Source organism: Thermobia domestica, chromosome 8 (genome assembly GCF_964235325.1).
Source record: "Thermobia domestica chromosome 8, izTheDome1.hap1.1, whole genome shotgun sequence".
Classification (NCBI taxonomy): Eukaryota; Metazoa; Arthropoda; class Insecta; order Zygentoma; family Lepismatidae; genus Thermobia; species Thermobia domestica.
Window position 1 is genome coordinate 243,225,054 of NC_137461.1, and position 27,018 is coordinate 243,252,071.

The 27,018-nt window shown below is 35.3% G+C and overlaps 1 protein-coding gene across 2 annotated transcripts in view; it reads left to right on the top strand.

Moving 5' to 3' along the window:
* LOC145693514 (protein takeout-like) overlaps nt 1-19,494 on the top strand; it is a 95,550-nt gene extending 76,056 nt beyond the window's left edge. For both annotated transcript variants that reach the window (XM_081769583.1, XM_081769582.1), the window contains exons 3-6: nt 3,850-3,997; nt 7,300-7,433; nt 11,913-12,065; nt 19,256-19,494. In XM_081769583.1, the coding sequence (XP_081625709.1) occupies nt 3,850-3,997; nt 7,300-7,433; nt 11,913-12,065; nt 19,256-19,410 (590 nt within the window). In that variant the 3' untranslated portion in view covers nt 19,411-19,494. The remainder of the gene's footprint in view (nt 1-3,849; nt 3,998-7,299; nt 7,434-11,912; nt 12,066-19,255) is intronic.
* Nucleotides 19,495-27,018: the final 7,524 nt, after the last annotated feature.

Consider the following 27,018-nt stretch of genomic DNA (forward strand, 5'->3'; position numbering starts at 1 on the left):
CCCCATCTCGTCCTTTAATTTGTGTCAAAATACCGCAAAGAAAAAAATTACACTTCGATTTTTGATATCTCATGCAGTACAGATTGAAAATATACAGTGCTGTGCATGTTTAAAAATAACATATTTTTACTTTGAGTTGAAAAAAAAATAATCGCCGATCAGCAGGTTAAACGGGCCACTTTTAGAAAATGAAAGGGAAAAATAATCATGACAATGGATGGAAAACTCATCCTGAATATATCTCAATGTTTTAAGATATTTGTTTATACATGAGAAACTGAAACTGCGTTATTATGCAATAGCATAATTACACTATTTTTCTTTCTTCATGTAACAATTATGGAAGTTAATAGTGGGAAAGGAATTTAACGTGAGAGAGTAATTTGAAACTTTAATGAAAAGCGAAGAATGTATTTCAAAGATAATGCACATAAAATATGTTTCTGTCAAAGTATCTCCAGACCATCGCCGGCTACGATCTCTTAGCGCCTTCCCAAATAGCACAGACAAGCGAACACGGCCTAGTTCCTTTAGGAGCCGCTGTGGCGCTAGTTACGTGCACCAATAGTTTCTCTGTGTAGCAGGCAAATGAAATAGCTATAACAGGAAAATAATTCTTAACCCCCCCCCCATAGTATCACAAAAACTAAACTGTTTTTAAAATTGAATAGAATTAGTATCGATTAATTAAGAATAAAATATAATACAAACACACTGGGAAGAAATCCTTTACAAATAACAAACGAAACACTTCTCCAGATAATGGCTTGGCATTTAGAAATTTTGCATGTTCAAAACATCCTGTTTCAACATCTGCTATGTTCTTCAGCAACACTGGAACTATTACATCGCAAATTTTTAGACTTAATTTGAATGAATGATTGTCCGAAAAGAGGCACTGCAAATACTAAACGTGTTGCAGAAAGGAAACGATATAGGCGGAAAGAGTTTCCGAAATTCGGGCCCTACAAACCGATGGGCCTTTTCAACAACGTGAATCACCCATACTAGTACTTTTGTAGGATAGCACATTACGTTTCTACTGTCATAAGTTCATAAGCGTGGAATTGCATTTGTTCTGATAAGTTTGTGACGAGGTACATTCTATACTTTGAATAATTTTCCGATCTACAAAACTTCCTAAGAAAGCAGTAGAAGCTAATTTCACTGTTCCTGATAAAATGTCTGGAAAGAAAACCATAAATAGGAACATTAAAGTATTATACAAATTGCATATAGTGTATATAGTCTGAATTGTTAAGGATTGGATTTCATTTGCGTTATAATTTAACTGGATTTCACTTTTAGTTTACACTTTAATGAATGTGTCTATTTTTCTCCTAGTGCAAAATGGTTATATTTTTTCCCTGGCATTATCGTATTAGTAGGTATATGGTAGATTGTCAGAAATTCATAAATATCTTTCTAAAACATGGGATCTTTGTATATTATTATTATCTGTTTTAATAAAATGTAAATGGGAGTCTACTAATATATTACTACGATATTTCACAAAAGTAAATAAAATCATTTTATCTAGATAAATATTAGGGAAATTTTGGGGTTATCACTGGCACACCAAATACTGGGATATTATCTGAAATAAAGGATCTGGGTTCTTCTTCTTATCCCATTAGTAAGGGCATCAATCTTGGGAAGCTTTGGAGGCCGGGTCCTCCGAAGTTGAAATTGGATCCCCTAATGGGAAGGGGGGGAATGCAGTTGAAATATGTTCTCCAATTTCTACAGTACATGGTAATTCGTTTTCCTGTTCTACTAAAGCGTATCTGCCATAGGGCTCCCCAAAAGTTACACAGAAATCGGCACTCTTGCCCATAAGCTAGGATCACTATGTAGACCAATCAACAATTCTGTAACTGTATCTGGTATGGGGATATATGCTTCAGAATCAGGAAAGTGATAGGAAATAGTTTCCTTAGAAATAGTAGTAGAGAACATATTATTGCTCCCATACAAATTGGTGCACAAAAATATACCATAGTTAAAACAATAAAAGAACATTTTTGTGCTGTTAATTTTACCACATAAAGATACTGCGAGAATTATGCAACTATAGTGCCTACACACGCCACGTGACTTTTTTTTTTAGCAAGGAGAAAAATCACGTAAAACACCACACTCAGAGTTCCCAAATGTCCCGGATTTTAAGGGACAGTCCCTTATTTTATTATATTTTCCCGCGTCTCGGGGGCTTCGATACGGGGCAGCAAAAGTCCCGTATTTTGCCCAAATGATAAATTTACCTCAGAGAACGACTTTAAAGCCCGCAATTTTTAATGAGTCGTTATGAGTGTGGTCAGTAAATGGCAAATGTTATTTCAGAAAAGCTCCGAGTTGCCAGATTTATTTAAAGTCGTCTCCTTTTGCCTAATGATCCCACCGTCAAATTCATTTGTGGAAAGAGTTTTCTCACATATGAATTTGAAATGGACTGACACAGAAATATGTGTTTCTGTCCAGTTGGTGGCAGCTGAGTTTTTCGACAGCCTAAAGAAAAATCCAAACTTGAAAAAGATTATCAGTACAGTTAAGTCAAGCGTGAAGTAGGATTTTTGAAATAGTTTGTTTCAGATTACGTAAATCCAATGTTTTAAAAGTAAGATTTACCTATTTTTTCTTAGATCTATATTAACTCTTTGTATTAGTTCATACTTTTGTATTTCTTTCAGTCTAAAATGATTACTTTTTTTATTTGATGACTGGCTCATTTTCTACCACTAGATCATGTTTATTAAAACCCTTCCCGTTAATACTCATTGAAACTCGTCAACCCATCCCTTATTTAGACCATTTTTATTTGGCAATCCTGACCACACTACACTTGTCTAAATCCACTCAGACTTACGTGACAGACAACCTGTCCTGTTTAATGCACGTAAGTGGCGCCACAACGGCCGAAATGTCAACTATCCGGTGTATGCTAAATCTCATGTTATGAGGGATATGGTAAGGCGCTAAGGGATCGTAGCCGGCGATGCTCCAGACACACAGAACGTTAAACGATAACTCCAGTATCTTCGTCCATAACCTCTGCCGAGTTGGAATTCATCCTTCCAGCCCACAGATAATTTTATATCTTAAAATATATTATTATTTCGGCCTAAAGAATAGGTCTAACGTTTTATAACCCATCCCAATTTTTGGACAGAAACATTCGAAATAAATAAATTGAATTGTTTTATGTTTAGTTATATATTTCGTATGGCGCTTTTGAATAAATATTTTTCTTTTTTTTTGTGAACATGATTTTAAATGCTGTTGTGAGCTACCAAACAAAAGAACTACCAAGCGTTTTATAAAAAAAAAAAAATCTTACATTTGTTTATTACCTATCTAGTGGAGAAATCAAGGTTAGCCAACCAGAGCGTTAATGCGGTCTACCGTAAGTGTTCCCGTGACCTACTAGTCGCTCTCGATCGACAGTTTGGCGATCACTGTTTTAGAGGATTATCAAAATTTAGGCTAAGGTTAGGGTTTGAAATATAGGGAAGAAAAACGGAACAAAATAAACTTTCATCTAATAAAATGTTAAGTACGCAATTGGCAATAAATCGATATTTTCAGCCTGGTATGTCCTTTTTCGATCCCAATAGTGTGTCTATGTATTAATCCTGTTTTTTCCAAGATTCTTACTCCACCATCTCTTCTGTAATAATTCACTTTTAATAATCATCTGTCTCTTTTAGCCTAAAAGGCATAATCGTGGGATATTTTTAAAACTAGAAATCATTCCGTTAAATCTGTAGCCATGTAAACTTTGACCAGATAGTACTGGTTTCCACCCCTCTGGCCTTTATTGTGGAACTAATTTGATTTTTTTTTCTCTAGGTGATCCAGAGTACCATGTTCCTCCAATTGATCCTCTACGAGTGGAAGCATTAGGCATTGACCAAGGAGTTGGAGCCGTGACAATAAAATTGAACTTCAAGAATTTTGATCTGATAGGACTAACAAACGTTGTCATCAGAAATGTCAAGTAAGTACATCAACATTGTGGTGAAGATATTTTTGGCCATCATTTAAAGATTATATCTTGCTGCAAAATTTAGAAACTTCTACGAAATACGAGATTTAACACTTAACAATGTTGAATACCTACACAATCTTTGTTTCTTTTAGTCCATTGATTTATATGAATAATTATGTTACTATTCTCTATATTTTCTATGAAATTAACTAAAATTTTAATGTTGTGATTTTTACTTATCTTTTTTCAGCTTTTAGCTATGGTCCCTGATTTTGGTAATGCTCCTGTTAAGAGTCTTCATCCCGGCGAAATTAAAATACCGCTAATTTTACAGTAATTATGTGATATCTTCAAATAGATAAAAGATAATTGAAATATGGAACAAGAGCACCCTAGACAATATTATTTTTCATGAGGTACCGTTATCACAAGTCACCTAGCGGCTTTCAGTTTTCAGCTGTTTAGAAACGCGAAAATAATTGCCGATTTTCAAAATGGCTCGAAATCGAAAGCAGATAAGTGAGTTGTGATAACGGTTTCTCATGTAAAATAATATTGTCTAGGGTGCTCTTGTTCCACATTTCGATTATATTTTATCTATTTGAAGATATCACATAATTACTGTAAAATTAGCGGTATTTTAATTTCGCCGGGATGAAGACTCTTAAACGCATACATAAATTTAGCATTAGTTAAAGTAAAATTGACTAATAAATACTTAAACAATACAGAATTTAATTTTCACGAAATAAGGGCCATTAAAACTCGATTCGTAAAATATAATCAGTAACATGAAATTATTAAAATTAGAATTAATTTCAAAGAAAAGCGAAAATTAATTCAAAGTACTGATTCAAAATTCTTCGTCATAAAAATGGTAATTTTAGCGTTAAAATGAGTGGGAATATATGAAAGAGAATTGTGTAGAATATGTAATTACACTATCCTAGGGAGTTTTTCACAATGTAGGGAACTATTAATTCATGTTTACAAGTGTGAAACAATTACAAGGGCTACTAGGGTTAAATTGAACGAGTGCATATCGAAGACGACTGTGTGACATACTAATATCCTCCAGCGAAGTATTTCTGCAAGACGTAGGAAATCTGTACGTCATGTTTACAAGATAGTTACAACTGTAAAACTATTTCTAGTACTCTAACTTCCGTGATTTTATGCGATATTAAGTGGATTTTGCAGATTCTTCATACTTCTCCTTTTTACGCATACTCGGTGTCACTAACACGCATTCTCCATGTGGACAACCACCAATGTGGCTCTCCCACCCTAACCCGACTAGATAACATTTTCACTTTTAGTTACCACTGAGTACAAGTTGGTTTGAGTTTTTTGCACAGTCATTTTTATGACATACGACTGGACTCGTATTTGTACCCGCAAGGAGAAATCTTCGTAAAGTAATCTGTACTCATGAATGAAACTCTTACCCTAACTTCCTCAGTCCCGAGCTGATGTTTGTTAAACTAAACTTGAATGGTTGTGTTGAATCAATCACTAATAGTCTTTCTAACACAAAAATGCTTTATTTTTCTGACCTCGGGTCCCTGGTGACCTCTGACGTCATGTTCAGTCTGCATTTGAATGAAGTGGAGGCTGTAAAGAAAGCTTCACAGAGGACACTGGACGATTTCAAAGTTGAAGAGTTCCAGAGGTGCTTCAAACAATGAGAGAGAAGACTGAGACAGTGCATCATATCTAATGGAGAGTACTTTGAAGCAGATGAAAGAATTGAAGATGAAGCAGATGTGCAATCCCTTCGTACATTAAGTAATACATTAGATAACTTTTATTCAGTGGTGCCCCCCCTCATATCCATGACGCACCCCTCCTCAATTGTCAATCCGTAAGTGTTCTTCCATGAAAAAAAATATTTTCGATTAATTTTTACACCCCTTCGAACATATTTATATAGATTTTTACCCCCCCCCCCAAATATTTCAATGACGCAGTTTGCGTCATAGCCCCCCCTTGTGGGCACCCCTGTTTTATTCCTTTAGTTTCAGGCGATAACTTTAGTTTTTACCATCGTGACTTCCTAAAGGGAGCCACAGGGGGACATTACAAAAGTTAATGAAAACGTTATGAATCCCATTGCACTAAAAAATCAAATTATGGAAGATACGTTATATTAAATATTAATAGTTTACTTCTAACACATAAGCTTTGTAGACGATATTGTTACTTCTTCTTCTTCTTCTTATTCTTCTTCTTCTTCTTCTTCTTCTTCTTATTATTATTATTATTATTAATAATAATAATATTATTATTCGTTTTGAAAACTTGCTGAAAGCAAGGTAAAAAAATAAAATACTCGAAAGCTACAAGCAATATCAAAAACAACAAAACCATTAAAGTTGAGTTATGTACCTCACCTCTGGTATCAGTTGATGTACATAACCCACCGTTGGTATTTAATATTCCATGTAATTATAAGGATACCCGAAAGAGATGTGACGTTTCTTCTTATCATAATTATCGTAAGGCAGATTTTTGTGGTATCTATAGAGACTAAAGAATCAAACATGGAATGACTTAAGAAACGTTAGGAATATAAATGACTTTTCAGATATTTTCTATGATACAGTATATAAAATTATTGAGACACACGTACCCAAGTTTAAGAATAGAAATAGAAGAAAATTTCCACCCTGGTTCGATAATGAAATAATTAATGTTCTAAAAAGAAAAGAGTATCATAGGAGACGCAGAAAAACTTCAAATTATGTAAGAATTGTAAGAATTCCAATCCATGAGCTTGTAAGAATTTCAATCAGCTGGTTTCATCAGATTTGGATCTTGACTTCTGTTATCCTATCTCTGTATATTTGCGTATGTATACTCAAAAATAATATTTTGAAAAGACATTATGTATGGATTAATTGAATAATTAAAAAGTGTTATCTCTATGAGTTGAACCTACGCTGGAGACTTTATTTTTTTTATTTTTCATATTTTTCATTTCTTTTAAATTTATACTATTAATATTTTAATTTGTTTTTATTATTTAACTTGTATTTTTCCTTGTTTACATGTATTTTTTATTTCTTTCAGTATATAGATATGTATGTATTTCATATGTAATTACGTGTGTATACATATGTTCCTCTGTACATGGAGTTTGGCTCTGTAGAGGACTATTATAAATAAATAAATTAATTAATTAATTAATAAGCTAATTTATTAAATAACTTTCAACTGTATCAATGTTAGTGTCAATGACTGAGGTCTATTATATTATGAATAATCCATTATTATGTTCAAACTGAAGTTGAGTTTAAATATAATTACAGGGCTGACTTAAAAAATCGGAGAATGGATTTTGATGCCACACTTAAAAAGTTTACCTTGGCTGGTCCTTATAAAATAAATGGAAAAGTTTTACTTCTGCCAATTACTGGTTCTGGACACAGCAATGTCACATGCTGTAAGTATTTCTTAATAGTGCATAAGAACTCAGTCATTTAAGTACTAATTATCATACAAAATTCTCATGTCTGTGACAATTAACCATTTATCCATCTTCCTAATACAGTTAGTTGAAAATATTGGAAATTGAACATGTTACACGTTAGGACGTTACTTTATTTTAATACATGAAATGGCAAGTTTACAAAACAAAGATGGAGTGATTTTCATCCAAGGAAATCTCTCGTAACAAATAATGTCTTAAAAATAGAAACAGTACTTATCAGTGTTATTTACATACATGCTAAGTTTGAAGAATACATGGAATCTTAGGCTATATATATAAACTAATACAAGTGACGTATTTTGTGGGCTATCGGGCCTACCGGCAGTAGCCTTAGAATATTAAAATATGAAGTTAATATAATATAAACTAATTTATATTGATATTTTTAAACTTTACTATCTTCTTTCAATGTTAAAGTTTCTGCAAAATATATGAATTTAGAAAACTCCACTAACATTCTTTCCCGCACTCTGTCTCGCTTTCTTAGGAGATTTTCAATCTGGCAAAGCAGCAGGAGACCGCTTGTAGTTACTCAACTGCAAGAAGAATCATGTAGTTATGAGCGCATTGCCCCTTCCTCTACCTTCGCCCGCAGCGTACGAACGGGATAGCAGTTTCGTCTAGAGTAATCGGTTTCTTGGCCGTGAGCGAAGGTAAAGGGAAGTTATACGAGAACGACAACGCATTTTGCGGGTCTCCGGGAATTGTATCAGACATCTTGAGCCTCGTTCCGTAGTGGTTTGCGTCAACGCAATGCAAATTTTCTGTTTTACAGTATTTTGCGATAGTTGACACAATTATAATTGCTTGTTTCATAATATGCGTTACTTGCGAAGGTTCGTACACACTCAGGGTCCTTTGCTAATCGCATATTTCAGTGTTCTCTATAACTCGCACACAGTGGTGCACCCACGGGGCTCCACGGGTCCAGACCCCCCTCAAAACATCCTAACATATATTTGTACACTTTCTCAATAAAACTATATTTGTTTTAACAAGGAAACGATTGATGTAGCATGAAAATTTGATCTTACACTTCATCTGTACTCATTTTCTTATAAGGAGGTTGAGTGTAAATCGTTCGATTCTAGTGTATGGGATACCTGGTTCGATCCCTGTTCACGCCAATTGACCTTTGTGGTGAACACACAACGTGTACGTAAATTTTCTCGGGATTCTCCCGATTCCTTCCACTTTCTTCATCCCATCATTTTATTCATTTCTCATCATCACCGTCTCCTTTAGCCTAGCCGGCATAATCGTGGGACGTAAAACTGAAAGATTTCATTTCATTTTCTTCTTTCTCTTATAAGAACAATCTAGTTCTATAACTATTCCTCTGAAAATATAGGTGGAAGTATTTTACAATTACTTACCATCTTCTCGGGTGCAGAATAATAAATATCCTTTCTATAATACATATGCGTAGTGGCTTGTAGTATTGACAACCTAAAGTTTCGACCCCTCCTAACAAAAATTTCTGGGTGTGAGTAGGGTTACAACTTATCCAAAGGAAAATGTAGGGATACTTTGTGCAGCAAATGAAGATAGGAATGTACAATATTTTTCCTGTACTAACAATTAAGGTAATATAAGTGTTTCTAGTGAAGAGCAATTCATATTTATCTACTTGATAAAAAGAAAGTGTGTTGTAAGTCTTTTTATTTTGAAGACTGTATAACAACGTAGAAACTAAATTCCAATAATAATAATAATAATAATAATAATAATAATAATAATAATAATAATAATAATAATAATAATAATAATAATAATAATAATAATAATAATAATAAAATATTATTATTATTATTATTATTATTATTATTATTATTATTATTATTATTATTATTATTATTATTATTATTATTATTATTATTATTATTATTAATGTACAGGTGTTATAAAGGTTAGTGGTAGCTCAAACCATCAAACCAATATACGCCACTGACTAATACGTATGTAGCTAATATAAATCTAATATTTTTGAATATCCGAGTTATTTTGAGCCTTATTGGGATTCGAAGGGTTAACACAATAAGCATATCAAACTAGTGAGTGTTACCTTAAAGACAAACAAACTACAGTATTTGCTGAGCAAAACAATATATTCACATTATAAAACTGCATTGCGTGTCTTCGATAAATTGGTATTACTATTTAATGCCGGAAATAGGCCTGTTTCTTATGTTTATCTATGGATAAAATTTGTATTTCTATTTGATAACCAGAAATGAGTTTTTCTTTTAAAATTAGAGACAGAAATTTGTCCTCAATCAAAGAAGAGTTACGGTCCGAATACGAAAATATTATCTCAACTTCTGCAGTCAAGATAATAAGTAAACTCACCAATTTGAGAGTCGAAAAGTCAAGATTTTTAAAACAATTTATTGTCACAAATTATATGTTTTCTCGATTTTAATATAGAAATCATGAAATAAATAAAAAAAACTTTTAACCAGGAATATATTTTTTTTTTGTAATTTGACTCTTAAGAAATATGATTATATTCCTAAATTTTACTATCGTTGTGTGAAAATTTTTCTCAAAACTTTTACAGTCAGTAATGTTTCCTTCTGCATTTGGCAGTGAGAAATATGGCAGTGAGGGAAGAATAAATTGTTTCTTAACTTTATGAACAGAAAGTATTTTTGTTTTTCATTTAAAGCCAGATTATTTGAATTTCAGTACAGAAATGAGATAAATATTTCTATTTGATACTTACAAATTTGGAAAATGTTTCTCAGTTTGACAATGAGAAACATGGAAAGTTTTCTGAACCTTGAGAGTCAGAAATGTAATGTTTTCCTTTATTTAAAAGTAAGAAATAAGCCGCGTTTGTACTTGCCACGATCATAAGTATTTGTTTTTCGATATGGCTTTGTAACGTATGATTATTACAACACAATTGAAACGAATGAAGAACGCTGAAATTGTCAGTTAGGCGGTCAAAGTGTTTGAAACAATTTCCAGATTACCCCAAAATAGAGGATATCATGTAGTTAAACACATAACTTCCTTTTACTCTGTATATAACTTGCATTAATCGCCACTTCGTTAACCTTTACAGGAGTTTACAGTTGTCTTATTGATATAAATCGCTGCAGCAAAGCAGAGTCAACTACTGTACTTTTTAATGATTAGGTATTACGATGATATAAGATACATTATACCGATATGATGTCTAATTTTACTTGTTGAGTACGCTGGAAATGTTCCAAAAGATAACGAATTTTCAGTTGTCAGAGCATAGATGCACAATCGTATTAGTATAATTTCTCACATGGATGAACACAGATCTCAATTACCCATATAGATGCACAATGACGAGTCAAAACATTTTGACCACTCACGACTCTTTCAACGATGACGTTGGGCTGACGTAAAGGACACGGGGCACAACAGCAGACAGTGACAAGGATATTATTTGATTAATTAGTATTATCGATGTACCCAAAATGGGGAAGACAGGCGATATATCAGAGTTTGATAGGGGCTAGATTCTGATGGCCAAATGGCTGGGAATGAGTTTCTCGGAAACAACGCAATTTGTCTGGTATTCGCTAGCTGCTGTGGTTAGTGTCTTGCAAAGGTGGGAAAAAGACATTAAATATAGCACCAAATTACAAGACGTAGGACGGCTATTTTCATTAAAAGTTTGTCGTAGAGTGTCGAGGTCGGTACAATAGGATAGAACACAAACTGTGGCACAATTAACAGCAGACTTTAACAAACCTTAATAGTGGACAAAGCACAAGAGTGTCTGAGCTGTCAGTTCACCGTCCATTGTTAGATATGGGATTCCGCAGCCGAACTCCTACACGTGTGTTAATGTTAATCGCACAGAAAAGTGCTGGATAACAACTGGAATGGGCACGCGTCCGTCGTCTTTGAACTGCAGAAAAATGGCACAACGTTGCATGGATAAATAAATCACGATACTGTCTTCACATCGATGGCAGGTTAACAACCCTTTGTCTTCTAGGCTAACAACAGCTCACAACGTGCAAAGTAGGATGACGACAGGCCGATAGTGGCTTCATTATGATTTTGGGAATCTTGACATGTACATTCATGGGCCCGGTAGTTTGTGTGGAGGGAACCATGAAGGCTCCTAGCTATGATCAAGTCCCTGCTGTTCACGTACGCCCATTCACGTCAGCCATATTTCCTGCTGGGAATGGGATCTTTCAGAAAGACGACAGTCTTTATCACAAGGTCAGTGTTGTGCTGTAGTGGTTCTAGGAAAACAGTGCTGAATTTTAATTACAGCTATTGTCCTCAATTCCTGCTGTCAAGCCAGTCAAAGATGGATATATCAGATATTAAATAAGTAGTCATAATGTTCTAACTGGTCCGCGTATGTTACTAAATAATCTTCGTTACGAATCATGATTTATGATTAATTACTGCATGTTTTCTGTATTTCAGATGACAATAGTTTTACGATGAGTATAATGTATGATTTGGTACCAAGGAAAGATGGACTGAAGTATGTTGCTATAAAGGACGTGGTTTTCTATGTTGATACTAAACAAATGAACATGCATTTCGAAAATCTATTTAATGGAGATCAAACCTTAGGTATGTACTATGAGATACTAAAATTAATCAATACAATTTTACGATTTAAATTTATTCCTAACAGGTATACATTGCTTGTGGATTTAAATAGCCAATGTTTAGGCTAATTTTTTATACTATTGAGCCCTAAGTGCTATATGAGGGATACATAAATACTTAGAGACCAATATAACCGTAAAGGTTGATATTGTCTCAAAAATGAGTTATCTTAAATTCAAAGTTGTTTTTTCAATATTCTTCCATTACAGGGTAGCACGTTAATTGATTGATTGATTGGTTAGATTTTAATTTCTTTGAATCTTAATGCTGAAATCCATTGTGGCTGTATATTAAGCATACATCACTTTGGAGCAGAAGATTTGATTCCCGATGTATCTTGCTCTTGAGATCGCTAATTAAACTACAGGTTCACGACTCATGAAATTTACGTGTTAAAGGGATGTTAAACCCCAAATTAACCAACTAACATCAAAGCTATTTGATTTAATGTTTCTAGTGAGATTCAAAGCATTAATAAAGTTTGTATCCAAATCAACATCCGACTATTAATCGACAATGGAACCAAGTAAACAAGAAGCACATGTTAACTGTTTGACCACAAGAGGGTACTTTGTTGTCCAGAAACAAAAGTTAGGAAAATCTTATAAATAAGGTGTTGATCTGCTTAAATTTTACTAATAATTTATGTTATAATAGCACAAGTCTCAATTAAGGTAATTAAATTCTTTAAGTGAAAACTTCTGACAAGTGAGAACATTTTAGTGCTTAAGTACTCGATAGGACTAACTATAACACTAATTGTCAAATATTCGAGAAACATTTATAAGTTTAAGTTACATATATTTAAATACAGTGTGTCTATAAAAGAACGGGGTTTTGAGGCAAAATATTTTAATTAAGTAAAAAAAACGTACATACATGTGTTATACATGATTGGAAAGCTTACATTTTCTTTTTTTTTCTTTTTTTTTTACCATGCAAAACCCGTAGAAGGGAATACCTTCTCTTGGGAGTGAAGTAAATGGTATAGGGAAACTAAGGATAAAATGGAAGGGCAAAGAGGTTTTATTTCATTTATTTGATATCTTTATTTATTCATTATATGGTGGATCTTTATTCATCAATTGATTAACAATAATCGTCATTCAACGTATGTTCATTATTTGTCATTGTCTATGTATGATAGGATGAAAGATGCAGTGCAAATCAGACGCCACAACACAGTGATATTGGTTAGTTAGACAGATGAAGGGTTATCTTCTTGTGCCGGGGCGACTCGGCACATAATGAGAGACAGTATGATGCCCTTGTTATTGCGAATTAAGGTGCAAAAGATGGATAGATGTTGGGTGATAAATCTGGTGGTTGATATGCTAATAGATAGTCGTCTATGTGTTCGTCAGGATGGGAAAGAACATACATTGTAATTAAATTCTGAAGGGGTGTAGGTTGTAGTCGGGGTGGAACGTCTTGTTCAGCATCTATACGTATACTACTGCAAAGGATGGGATGGCCTTGCCTCCAACGAGTAGTGATATATCTGGTACGCAGTTTTTCCAAATGAAGAAGAAGATGTGGAAACGGAATACGATCATATAGTAGCCGGGTAGGACTAGGCAGTTTGATGCGATATGCCAGGCGTAATGCATGTCTTTCAATGATCTGGAGGCGGGTGTAGAATTTGTTACTGGCATTAATCCATGCGATGTGTCCATGTAGTATAGATGGTCGTATGAAGACTTTATAAGTATGTAACACAGTCTCTTGATGAAGGCCCCATGAAGTACCGACTAATCTCTTCAGAAGATTTAGTTTATTTTGCGCTAGAGATATGAGATGCTGAAGATGTCCACGCCATGAAAGATGGTCATCAAAGATTACACCCAAATACCTCGCTGTACGTGTGACAGAAATGCGTGTGCCTGCTATGGTAAGATGTAAAAGAGATCTATTGCGTCGGACCCGACTGGTACGTCCTGATGGTAGGATGACAAGTGCCTGTGTTTTAGTGGAGTTGATTCGGAGTTGCCAAGTATTACACCAGTCACAGAACTTATTTATTGCCTCTTGAAGTATGCTATTGATATGCTGAATAGATTTCCCACAGGCAAGGTAAGCAGTATCATCTGCAAAAGTAAAGGTGTGGATAGGGTCAGGAGGAACAGGCAAATCTCGAACATATAATATATATAGGAGTGGCGATAGCGCTGACCCTTGCGGTACACCAGTAAGTGGGAAAATAGGAAACGATAGAGATGAATTAATGCAGACATATGCTATGCGATTGGTAAGATAGTGATAAATCAGTCTGATATATGCGAGTGGTAGACGTAGAAGATGAAGTTTGTAAATTAATCCATCGTGCCAAACTGAATCGAAAGCCTTTTCCAAATCAAATAACAATAAACAGGAAGGTTGGATGCTATTGAAGTGGTTGGTAAGAATAGTGGTAAGTTTGAGTAGATTATCATTGAGACTGTAGTTGGGGCGAAAACCAGTTTGGTGTAGAGGAATGTGATTGTGGAAGAAGTGAGTATGTAGGCGACGAACTATTATGCGTTCAAGTATCTTTCCCAGTGTAGACGTTAGTTGTATTGGGCGGTAAGACTCTGCCTTTGTGTTATCCTTATGTGGTTTCAAAAACATTAAAACCATGAGGTTTTCCAAGAAGCCGGATAATCACCAGTTTGAAGTATAAGATTATATATAGCAGAAAGTAGGAGCAGAACCGCCAGTGGAGCCTCTTTAATATGTCGGTAAGTTATACCATCAAATCCAGGAGCAGTATTCTTCTTATTAGCTAAGACTTTGGTGATTTCCAAAGGTGTAATCGGATGAGTAAGAGGATGATCCGAATCTAAGTCATGACTAGCACTAATACGAAGATGTGTTTGATGTGGATCTGTTACGTTGCTGATTCTAGTGAGTAAACGTTCAGGGGTATAGGAAATGACTGGTGGCGTAAAAATGCTTTGAAGCGATTGAGCAAATACGTTAGCCTTCTCTGTGTCAGTTTGTAGCGAGGTCTGATTGACGATGAGCGGGTAAGAGAGAGACGAGCGTCTCCCACAGAGCCTGTGAAAGGCATTCCAGAATTTGGTAGGATTATGTTCCTGGTCAAGATGGTTAACTGTTTGGATCCACTTACGTCTTTTATAGGCAATGATATAATGGTGAACTTGGCGTAGATATTGGCGCTGTAGTTGTAAAAGCCCAGGATCACGTGTGCGAAGATATTCATGGTATGCCTGCCGTGCAAGAGCAACTAGTGTGCGATATTGAGGAGGAAGTGCGGGTCGAGCATAATTACATCTAATAGTGGGTATATGCTGATGGCCACTATTTTGTATAGCAGTAGTGAGCGTATCGAGCGTGGTATGCAAGTCAGAGTGATGTACTGGAGTATTCACAATAGAGAGTGTATTAGTCAAATCTTCTCGATATTTTTCCCAATTAGCACGGTCATAACAGAGAACGTTACGTGGTGGTGTGTCAGGAGCTTGACGGTGGTTTGGAAAATGTAAAGTCACTTTAACTGGGTCGTGGTCACTGCCGATGGAAGATAGAACATGACAGTTGATGAATGGTTGTAATGTAGATGAGACAATGACTGCGTCAGGAGTTGTACCCGAGGAAGGTCGGGTATGTCTTGGTAATGCACATAGTTCAGCATTCGTGTGGTGCATTAGAAATTGATGGAAGTTCCGTTGTTGCGTAAGAGTGCGACTGGATAAATTGAGATCAGTCATAATGATATAATGACGGTACGTGGTGTCCATGTATTGGAAAAATGTCAAGGGAATTTGAACATTAGGTCTAACATATATAGTAGCAAAGGCAATAGTACGTGAAGGAAAATAGATCAGGGTGATGTTGTGCTCTGGAAGAGGGGCCTGAAAGTGATGCGTGATCATGCGTTGAGGTAGTCTGCTTCGTACTCCTATAAGGGTCCCGCCATTTGCTCGATCTCCAGGTGGACCATCGCAACGAGAAATAGTATATGGCTGATAATGCACATGTTGGTGTGGCAAGAGATATGTTTCGTTCAACGCAAAGGCGTGAATATTTTCTTCCAGTAGTAAAGTGTGAAGTAGTACCCTTCGAGTGTTGAAGGAGCGGATGTTTAAAAACAGAAATGATAAATCCATGATTATACTTATAATTCTAGACAGGTGTTGAAACAGGATGAAGCTGAAAGTGAACATGTTGACCAGAATATGTAGCATAAAGTTGAATGTTATATAGTTGCTTAACTGTAAACATGACTTGATTTAGAATATGAGAACGCAGGAATGGATGAATGTTTTGGGTAGTAACTGTAAAGAAACGAATCATGTCTTCAATCGTAACAGGATGAGTTAATGAATTATTTGGTGGCGTTGAACGGTCAGACGTTCTGATTGGAACAGTAAGCTGTGGTTGAGTAGGATCAACTGATGGTTTAGCCTTACATTTAGAACTGTAAGTTGGATGCTGATCAGAGCACGTGTTGCATTTAGGATTTGTATTTCCATTAGGACAATTTCGAGTAGCATGAGGTTGGGTACAGTAACCACAAATCAAAGAATTTTTACAATCTTTGGTCACATGTTGATTATATGTCTGGCACCGTTCACAGCGTATAGGCTGCGGTGCTGGAGTTCTTGAAGGTTCAACCTTGTGTCTCCGTCTGTAAATGTATGCTCCTGTAAGAAGAAGGTGATCAACTACAGATTGTTCAGGAGTCAATACACGTACTAGATAGGTGGGTCCACGGTCATTCCGGATTCGAATGCACTTATGTACTTGAACTTGTTCCGCTTTCAGCTCTTCCTCGATTTCAGTGTCTGTATATTCAGGGTCAACGCCCTTGATGACTACAGATAACATAGGCGGTTTTCGAGGAGGCGGAGGTTGTTTGTTTTGTCTGGGTTGGAGTTCTGTTATATTGGCGTTTTTGCCAAAAATCTCAAAAGTTGCCTTGTTCCGCACATGACGATGGAAATCCGGGTTAAAGGATTTCAAAATGACTCCATTATTGCGGAAGATAATCTCGCTGATTTCGACACGCGGAACGTATTTGATAAGCTGCTGGAAGATATGCTTTGGAGTTTTGAATTTAGTGTCGAAATTAGTTAGTAGAAAGTTGTACAGAGTTGGCTGTTGAGGATTGACAGAAGCAGACGGAATAGCAGAAGTCTCTGTTGAAGTGTAATCCATAGATGTGTCATGAAGATCAGTTTCAGATGGAATTCGTACTGGTGAACGTGAGCGAGAACGTGCAGCTTTAGGAGTAGCAGTCTCTCTGGTACTAGATGTTCTAGATCATTTTGGTGAGCGAGAACGAGATGGAGGTGAAGAGACATTTTTGGAAGATTTAGCAGAAGTAGACGAACGTTGAGATACTGTCCGAGGAAGTCCGTTATGCATGGCCTAAGTCGTATACAAAGTTCGAGATCCAAAAGAGCAACCTGTGTCGCAAAGCGACAAGAAGTTGGTCAGAGTATAAAACAATGACCTTCAAAATCGTAAGTTAATACCCTCCGGAAGATGAAAACCTTCTGTCAGACTCCTAAGTAGGGTACCTGTACTGGTCTCACAAGTACGTTTGCTATACTTGTTCACAGCATAGTACAGTAACTGCTACAAGAGGAGCTAGGTTCGACGAAAGATGATGTTACATTTTCACGTTTGTTTGAACAATTTAATAAAGTTCAATATGAGCCCCGTGAGTGGCACGGCACACATCGTAACGGTACTCTATCTCTTGAATAACACATTGAGCCTTTTGTTGTGGCGTCACCATAGCGCAAAGCGCAACAATCCACACGGCACGGCACTGATTCACTGACTACCGCAGCCGCTACGTCGTCTCAAGGTCAACGCTCCGCAGCGCTGCCACCTGTTGATAAAAACATTTCCAATTAGTATGACTAAACTTTTTAAGCTAGTCGTTTCAGAGAAATTAACTAAATTTTGCTCTCTTTTATCGTTAATAAGATATGAATTTTTAAAACCCCGGAGTTCTTTTATAAACACCCTGTATTTTACATATTTGATATTGTTATTCCTGTAATTAAATTACTTCGTTTATTATAATAATACCAAATTTACAAAAATCCTTTATATAAACCACATACGAGTATATTCTATGAGATACAAATATTATCACATTCTGGTATATAAATTTGAATACATCTTACAAAACCTTGGTGTTCAAAATATACCAATAAAAAAACTACTACCAAATTACTTCTCTTCTTGTATATTGTCTATTCGTGGTAATTTATTCAATACTTGATATGCCAATATACTAATTTGCCTACTCACTATTTTACCTACTACCAGTTATCGTTAACTATATGGCATTACACGAGCAGACGGTTCTACCAAACTTTGACACATTTCTTACATTTTCAGGTTAGGTTAGAGTTTTGAATTTCTTTTAGCAAACAATGCACTAAATGAGGATCTCCATTACTACTTGAAGGTTAATTTCAGAAGGGCTCAGTATAAATACAGTAAGAACATATGGCATAAAAACTACAGTGCATAAAGCAAGAACAAACTTGTGCTAGGTGGTCACTAAAAAGCACGAATGCTATCTAACCGAGTCACGGCAAGCGCAGCAGGGGGCCCGAGTAATAAGCAACGGGTGCGTCTGTCTGGAGCAGGCGCGTCAGTGACAGGGGCTATACGCGTAAATGAGGATAGTGCAAGAGCACACTTACACATACAATACTCTCACCATCACTCAAAATTCATTTCAATATGCCGTGCACTAGCAGTAATTACTTATATTCATACTCTCATTCCTTCAGAAAAAAATGTTTCACATCGTATTTTACCTATACACCGTGTACATTTTCTATTTGCTATAACTGTCTGCTCGAGAGAATCCCATTATATTTGCTATATTTGTATTTGTTCCCTTCGACTGATCAACAAATACAGTCCTGTTCAAAATAACTTGAGCTCTTAACTGTCCTTCAGGAGCCCCCATTCTTATACATACTTAACATTTAATCAATCGAGTGTGAAGCTTCTTGCTCAAATCTAGACCTTTTATCAAACCTAAGCATGAGATATACTGGGATATAGGATTCATGTATTGTAACGTCACTTTAATCTTTTATTGCCGTCATCCCATTTCTCAGAAGTTGTAGTATGCAAATAAATTAATGATAGTATTATTCTTTTACTGTTTACAGGTAAACATATGAATACATTCCTGAATGAAAACTGGCAAATAATTCTAGATGAGTTGAGACCGGCAATAAACGAAATGTTTGGCACACTGGCGAAACAAATATTTTCTAACATGGTCAAGAATGTTCCTTATGATAATTTATTTCCTGTTGAATAAGTAAACATATCTGTATTATATTTCTATGTTTGTACTTTTTATATAAAAAATGTATACATATTTCGCTAAATATATACATATAAAATATCAGTTGTTGTTTCTTCATTGTGCTACGAATACCATAGAGTGAAAAAAAATATTTGATTCGAAAATACACAACTTCAAAGGTTGAAATTACCAGATTATCATGTTTGAAATGTAGTGCTTTAACACTAGAATGCCGGATGGTTGATAATTTGCCCCCGTTAATTTTGAATCTAAGTTGGATACCTTTCGTGGCTGTCTATTATTTGAACTAAACAAGAGTCTCACAGAAAATTATGTTTCTACTCCTCAAGACTTTCCAGAAAAACAGTAATTTACCTTAAACTCCGAGTAGTGGACAATTTGTCCACAATAAGGAACTTACAACTTTTTTGTAATAAGTAAACTATATTCTATTTTTATTGCATATTTGTCGTTCCTTTTAATGCTGAAACTTTACCTACTTTTATAATTATTAATAATAATAATATATTCTGCAACTAATTAAATATTAGTATTAATTGCTATTTATTATTTGTTTATACCTATATAATTAACAGATAACTAAACAATTCACGAATGCTATTTACACTAGAGTTGAAAACGAAGAAAGTATCTTTAATAGCTACTTGCTTCTCCACAGTTGTGTTCATTGCAGAACCCATTGCAGTAGTTCTCCTCTATATTCATGAAAGGATGCAAGCATAGCTAGTGTTGGTGCCAGGTTCTTTGTGAATACTGTATCGCTTAGCACGTCAAAGGGTACAATCTGAAAGATGATGACATGAAAGAATAAGTGGAACAGGTTAGAAATATCTGGATAATCTTTACATAACGAATATATATATATATATATATATATATATATATTCGTGTTAAACACAATTTCCCATTTTCCTAAAAGAAAAAAATGTGGTCAACCTCCCGTGCGAAGCTTAATACTGTATTACAGTGGAAAGTGTGATAATTGAATGGGAACAGTCGACTGAAAATGGTGGTCTAGTGCATACATAATAGTGAGCAGAAACAGGCTCTTTGAGTGTTGAAGAACGGGGCGGTCAATCGAAATTAATGAACTTGAAACGTTTATGTAATAATGTATGCAGATGGTGTATACCATTATCAGAAAGTGTGTAGTCATAGAATATTTTCTGAAATTTAGAGTGTGCAGTTTTGTAAATAAAGAATGGCTTGCAAATCTTTATCAAGATAATGCTATTTCTCAATTTGACGAATACTACATAAAACCAATGTCTAGAAAAGGAGAGGTAGCGTTATTTGCTGAGATCTAAGATAAATTCATTGAAATGTAAAGTATTTTTTTTTAATTGGGACCTCACATTACTATTAATGAATAGCCCTTCTCAAATAAGACTTATAAGTAGTAGCATAGTAGCAATGTTAATATCTTCTTTACATTTGCAATATAATAAGGATCAAGATATCTATTAAAAAGTGTTTATTCAGAAATTGATACAGGATCTTCGTGTTGATTACATGAACAAAAAGGAAGAATGCATTCCACACGGTACCGAAGGAAAACAAGCCTCAATCTGCAAACTATATTATATAGCAAAACGTCGTGAAAATAACAAAAGCCAATTTATTGCAACGTGAGTTGAAATTTGGTTTAAAAAGTTACGATAAAAAGCAAACTTGCGAAACATATAGTGAAATGTTTAGTTAAGTATGAACCGTGCAAAAGTATCTCATACTTCGAAGCCCTGAACCTTCTTATCTCACTGGTTATGACACTGCTTCGTCACCATAATGAGAGAGAAATACAACAGACTTCAAAGAAACCGATTATTATCAGGCCAGTATTTAGGTAAGTGCCATTCTGTGCTCCAGCACAGGAAGGCCGAATTTAGAGGGCGGCAAAATTTTGGATTTTTTTAAAGATTCACAACAAAAATTTAAAACTAACATCCCGCAGAGTCCCGCACAAGCGTGAGAATATAGTTTAATTTGCTCTAATTACAATAGTTATTAATTAGCTAGCTTATCTGAATATTTTTAAAACGTCATCTTCTTCTATCCCCACCCTCATTCCAAGGGGTGAAGATGAATAGTGATATGTTGAAAACGAAAGTCCAGTGCAAAATGGCCATCTATGATCTGCACTGGCACATACACTTTTCTGAGTGTCTGCTTCCACAGTCTTCTGAACAGCTCATTCGTACATGTTGTTCGGTGTTCACCTAGATCATTTTGCAATACTGTGACACGAGAACGAAATGTAACAAACGAACGTTCATTCGCCATTTTGGCCCAAATGCATTTGACCCCTTGGAATGCATTATGAATAGTGATACTCAGCAATCCCCAAAACTATGAACTCAACACAAATATATGTTGTTTTCGATTACTTTTAAAATCTCTCCACCTCCCTGGGGAGTGGAATATGATCTTGAATTTAAATTAGATTAAACCTTTCACTATTCATCTCAGTGACCCCCAAAACTATGAATTCAGCTCTTAATATTGGTCGTTTTTGGGAGGGGGATTTTGTGCGGGGGCGGCAAATTATTTAGAGCAAAGAGGCACACAATATATAAATACGGGCATGATTATTATCTATCCTCAACGTTTGTTTAACGATAAGAAAACTTATTGAAGACAAATTGTCCACCCGTGGCACTTGTTATTGGAACTTCTAGGTTCGAGTATTAATCTCACTGTATGTACCAGTACCAGTGGATTGTGCTTCGACTTTAAAGTTATGAACTGAATTTGCCTTTATATTTTGCATCCTTATGTCCAAGGTTATGAAGGATTAGTATTGGTTATGAGACGAGAAGAACTTTTTAAAACTCGACAGAAGATGAGAAACTACGAGTGGACCATACTTACGGACACTTTACGGTGGTTTTCATGATGCATTGTACGGCTTACATTTATCGTTTCACCTCGACTGAGGAATACATGGTAGATCAGTCGCACTATAGACTACTATGTTAGCAACAACACCTTCTATTCGTCTCTTTTAGCCTAAATAATATAACTGTGGGAAGGTAAACTATAAAAAAAAAACTTATTTTAACACCTTCAGTCGCTGGAGAGGTAGGAAAGTATCTTGGACCTTTGTCACTATACAAGCAGTACCTTTATTGTTTACGATTGTCCCGGCAGATCCATTTTCCATCTGAAGTATCTAACGGATGCAGGAAACCTTCCTGTTATTTCTAACACTCAGATAACTGTACACCTTCGGACGGCTATTCTTGTTAGTTGGAGTAACCCATGTCGCACCATGAATCCAACTATTTTCACTTTACGATTACACGAAGCTACCGAACGGCAGTGATAGGGTGAAATAACTTATCTACATCATAGGTGTCCAAACTCGCCATCCAGATTGCGCCCCAGTCCAGTTGAGAGGAGAGAAGTAAGCTTGAGCGCGAGTCCAAGCAAGTCCAGTGCGAAATGGTCATCTATGATCTTCACTGGCACATACACTTTTCTGAATGTCTGCTTCCACAGTCTTCTGAACAGCTTATTCGTACATGTTGTTCGGTGTTCACCTAGATCATTTTGCAATACTGTGACACGAAAACGAAATGTAACAAACGAACGTTCATTCGCCATTTTGGCCCAAATGCATTTCTAAAGCTTATTGTGGTCTATATAATAATTTTACATATTATCAAGTATATACTTGAGAACAGCAAACATAGAAAACACAGAAAGTTTATGCAGGGTAAAATGAGGAGAGACGCCACACTTTTTCATAACTGAATAGAAAATAAACATCTCTACTTTTGTGGAAATTTATCTACATGGAATTTGAACTTCAGCCTATGAACTTTAAGAGCTCTCATTAGGAAGAGTTTCAGTGGGTATTTTTCTAACTAACAGAAGTATTGCATTTTTAGTGCCATGAAACGAGGAGAGACACCGCACTGAATCATTCATGATTCTCCAAGTTCTCTGCACGAATATATTTTCTTCCTCAGTCCACACAAACCGTCGCATACACAGTACAAGTTTTGTGATACCATATCGAATAGGTAATACGCTGCATTCAGACACTTTTGGAAACCATGAGGAAGTAGTTTTCCCTACATTGCACAGAATTATTGATGTCTTGCTCAATTCCACTCAGTGTAGCATCTGGTGCAGATTACTTTTCACAGGTCGCTTTATCTGTCTATCTTATTTTGATTCAGGAAGGCTGTTGTTAGATTTTTTTTTGTTTTGTTTTCATGCTTACAAACCTGGAAGCCGAATTGAGAACTTTGGCTGATTGTTTGAATCTTTTACCATGGAGAGGAAATGTTGGAACGGGACTTGGCTGATGGAGATACTTACTGGGGCTTTCTATGGCCGTGAACTACAGATAAATAATGATGGGTTTTATTTCTATTTCTGGTAATTGATTCTGGGCCAAAAATTAAGTTTGGAGAATTACTTTTGGTATCAGTAGAATAGTTTGCGAGATTGTTTGTTTTACTGTATTAGGTAAGTGTCTTCTTGAGATACTCTATGAAGGTGACTGTAGATTATGTGAATCAATATACAGGACTAACTGCATCATATTGCCCACCACTTTGTTTTGCAGAAAATGTTCTTTGTTTCCTTGTTATCAGTAAATAATGTGTCTTTATGAACTAGTTATGTTTCATTTCATTGATACATTTAATATATGTCTCTCTATTGTTATATTTTGTAGAAAATGTTCTTTGTTTTCTTATTATCAGCAAACAATATGTCTGCATAAATTAGTTATATTTCACCTGCTTGATACGTTGGATATGTGTTTCTCTATTGTAATGTTTTGTAGAAAATGTCTTTGTTTTGTTATTATCAATAAACAATGTGACTCTATGAATTAGTTATGTTATCACTTGATTGATACGTTGAATATACGCCTCACTATTGTACAGTGGCGTAGGGAAGGGGGCCCAGAGGGGCCGGCCCCCCTCAAAGAGGTCCGACAATGTACTTTGGTACTTTGATATTTGTAATTTTTTATATATTTTTATGTTTATATGTTTTTTGTTTGTAATTTTTCTATATGTACCTATAACAGCACTTGCCACCCCCAAACACATATCCTGGCTACTCTACTGCTATTGTAACATTTTCCAGAAAATGTTCTTTTCTTTATTGTTATCAACTGATTGACGCATTGAATATGTGTCTTTGACCTTTCCTCTTCAAATTTCTCTGAAAGTATTGCCAGATCTAAAAGGTGATTTCAGCTGAGTATTATAGAAAGAAATCATTTAAAAAATGTAAAATTGTGAAACAATTGTATTAGAATGGAGTTGTCTAGCTACTCAACTTCTATATGTGTTGTTAGTTTGTACTTCATTTTGATTATCTAGTTGGTTTGCATACTTGTTTGAGGTTATTTAACCTAAGTTTTGGGGTTATTGAACTATTGCCTTAATTATTTGTTCACATTAAGTAATGTTATTGCTTCACATTTCCTCTTTTCATTTTGTTATTGTTGATTGAGAAGTTTCCTTTAATCTTTGAACATAGTGCGGTCATTGATCTTCGGAGATATGAAGGTTGTAGAGGGAATAGGCCTATCAAAGTACGATACAGAGCGGGAAGCAATTATTTAAAAACCAAATGAGACAAAGACGTTCCTCCTTTTAAGTTTTAACCATTCTAAGAACCAAAGTGTTTTTTTTTTAACACTTTCTTCAATTCCTTGTAATCTATTAAAATGTAAAGGAAATCAAGCCGAAACAAACTCAACCATTCATCACTGCAGAAACATCACTAGCCAATGGATCTTATTTCCTGCTAAGCTAATTCATCTATAATTATTTTTACGCTCCTTGAACGTCGTGCTTTGAACATTTTCTCTCCAAACCTTCCCTTCAATCAGGCTTGTCGACCACTTTATAGACTCAACTTATGTTATCCTTCGAAAAACTGTCTCATTCTTCTTAGATATCTTGGTCATACTTTAAGTATAATATGCGGTGAATTCCCCATGATGTAATTTTCCCTCCATCATTTCATTTTAATTTTTAAAGCTAGAAGCAATGTCGAGTGTGGAGAAGTTTGGTTTGGATATTTTCTCAATGTTGAAGCCGGAAGCTGCAATACATTTTTACCATTTCCGGTTTTAGCAAAGAGATTTGAGTTGAGATCTAATATATTCTTGGGACCCTTTAATTCATTGCATAGAACCGCTTCTCGCTATTTATTACCGTTTTACTCTATAGCGTTCAACGTTAAAGCCACAAATGTTTGGTTTCTGTCAATTCCTTAAGAGAAGATCGGAGATGGTACCTTAGAAAGTTAAATCGATTCCAAGAAAATAGAAATGCATCTCGCAATCTCTTGTCATTTTTTGATCTGTGTAGATCAATATATAAGTTGTGGTGGATATATATATTGTTTCAGGGTTTAGTAGGGAGTTGAGGGTAGACATGAAATGTATTCTTGGAATATTTAGGCCTAAGCCATTACAGGAAACCACTTCTCCAATATATTACCGTCTGTGCTTTATAGTAATCGACGTTAAAATGGTGAATGGTGAATGTCTACGACTTCCAGTGAATGAAACAGCTACGTCAACGAACTCAATTCCTAATTTTTAACCAGTGCTCGAAGTGGAAAAAAAGCAGAGGCGGTATGTTTAATTACGATTCTGTCTCGGCATACCGGCCATCTAAATGTTGAAATGCAGTGAGGGTATGTTTTAAAATATACATTTTAAATTTCCTTTATTGTTGTATTAGAAAAAAATTATACACGAAAATGCTCAAAAACTGAATAAGGATATTAATAATTTCGTGCAGAAAAACTTCTGGTCTCCCCACTCGATTGTGGGTTATTTCAAACCCCAGGAACGTCCACCCACACAGCAGACAACCTCTAAATCCACTCATTCTCAAAACAAGACGTTTATATATATTAAGGCAAGACGACTCATAACAAAGAAACAATTCAATATGCCACTTTAAAATATAAATTAGGTAAACTTCTTTGAATACGCCTCATTTTAAAAACAAAAGGTATAAGAAAAAGATAAAAAATTTCGGTATTGTCAACTTAGAAATTATTTATACATAAAAAATATTTTTACATGCAAAGCTATTCGTCAATTCTGTCTATAAAAATGGATTTAATATAGGTATTTAGCAACTAGTTTCCAGTGACGGTATATTTTAAACATTAAAGAACCAGAGACGGTATGCCTTCATTACTGAAAAACCAGAGACGGTATGGCATACCATCGCATACCGTATCACTTCGACCACTGCTTTTAACCGTCTATGACTAAGCCGAAGTTCATAGTAATCCGTCCAGTAATTCTTGAGATTTCGTGTTTCCTGGACGAAGGGACAGACACATTGACAGTCAGGATATAAAGAAGTTTCGGTAAACCACACTACTTACAAATCACAAAAGATAGGTCTGTTTACTTTTTCATTGAAATTGAGGCCTCTTTTCAGAACCGCGGCTATACGAGATATGAATCTAGTTTAAGGTGAAATCCTAACCACCGTAATGAATCAGCATTCAATGTTATTCTATTGGGAGTCGATGCAGGAACCCCATGCACTAAAATCTCGAGCACTAGACATCTTTTTTGTTATGTATTTTGAATTAACT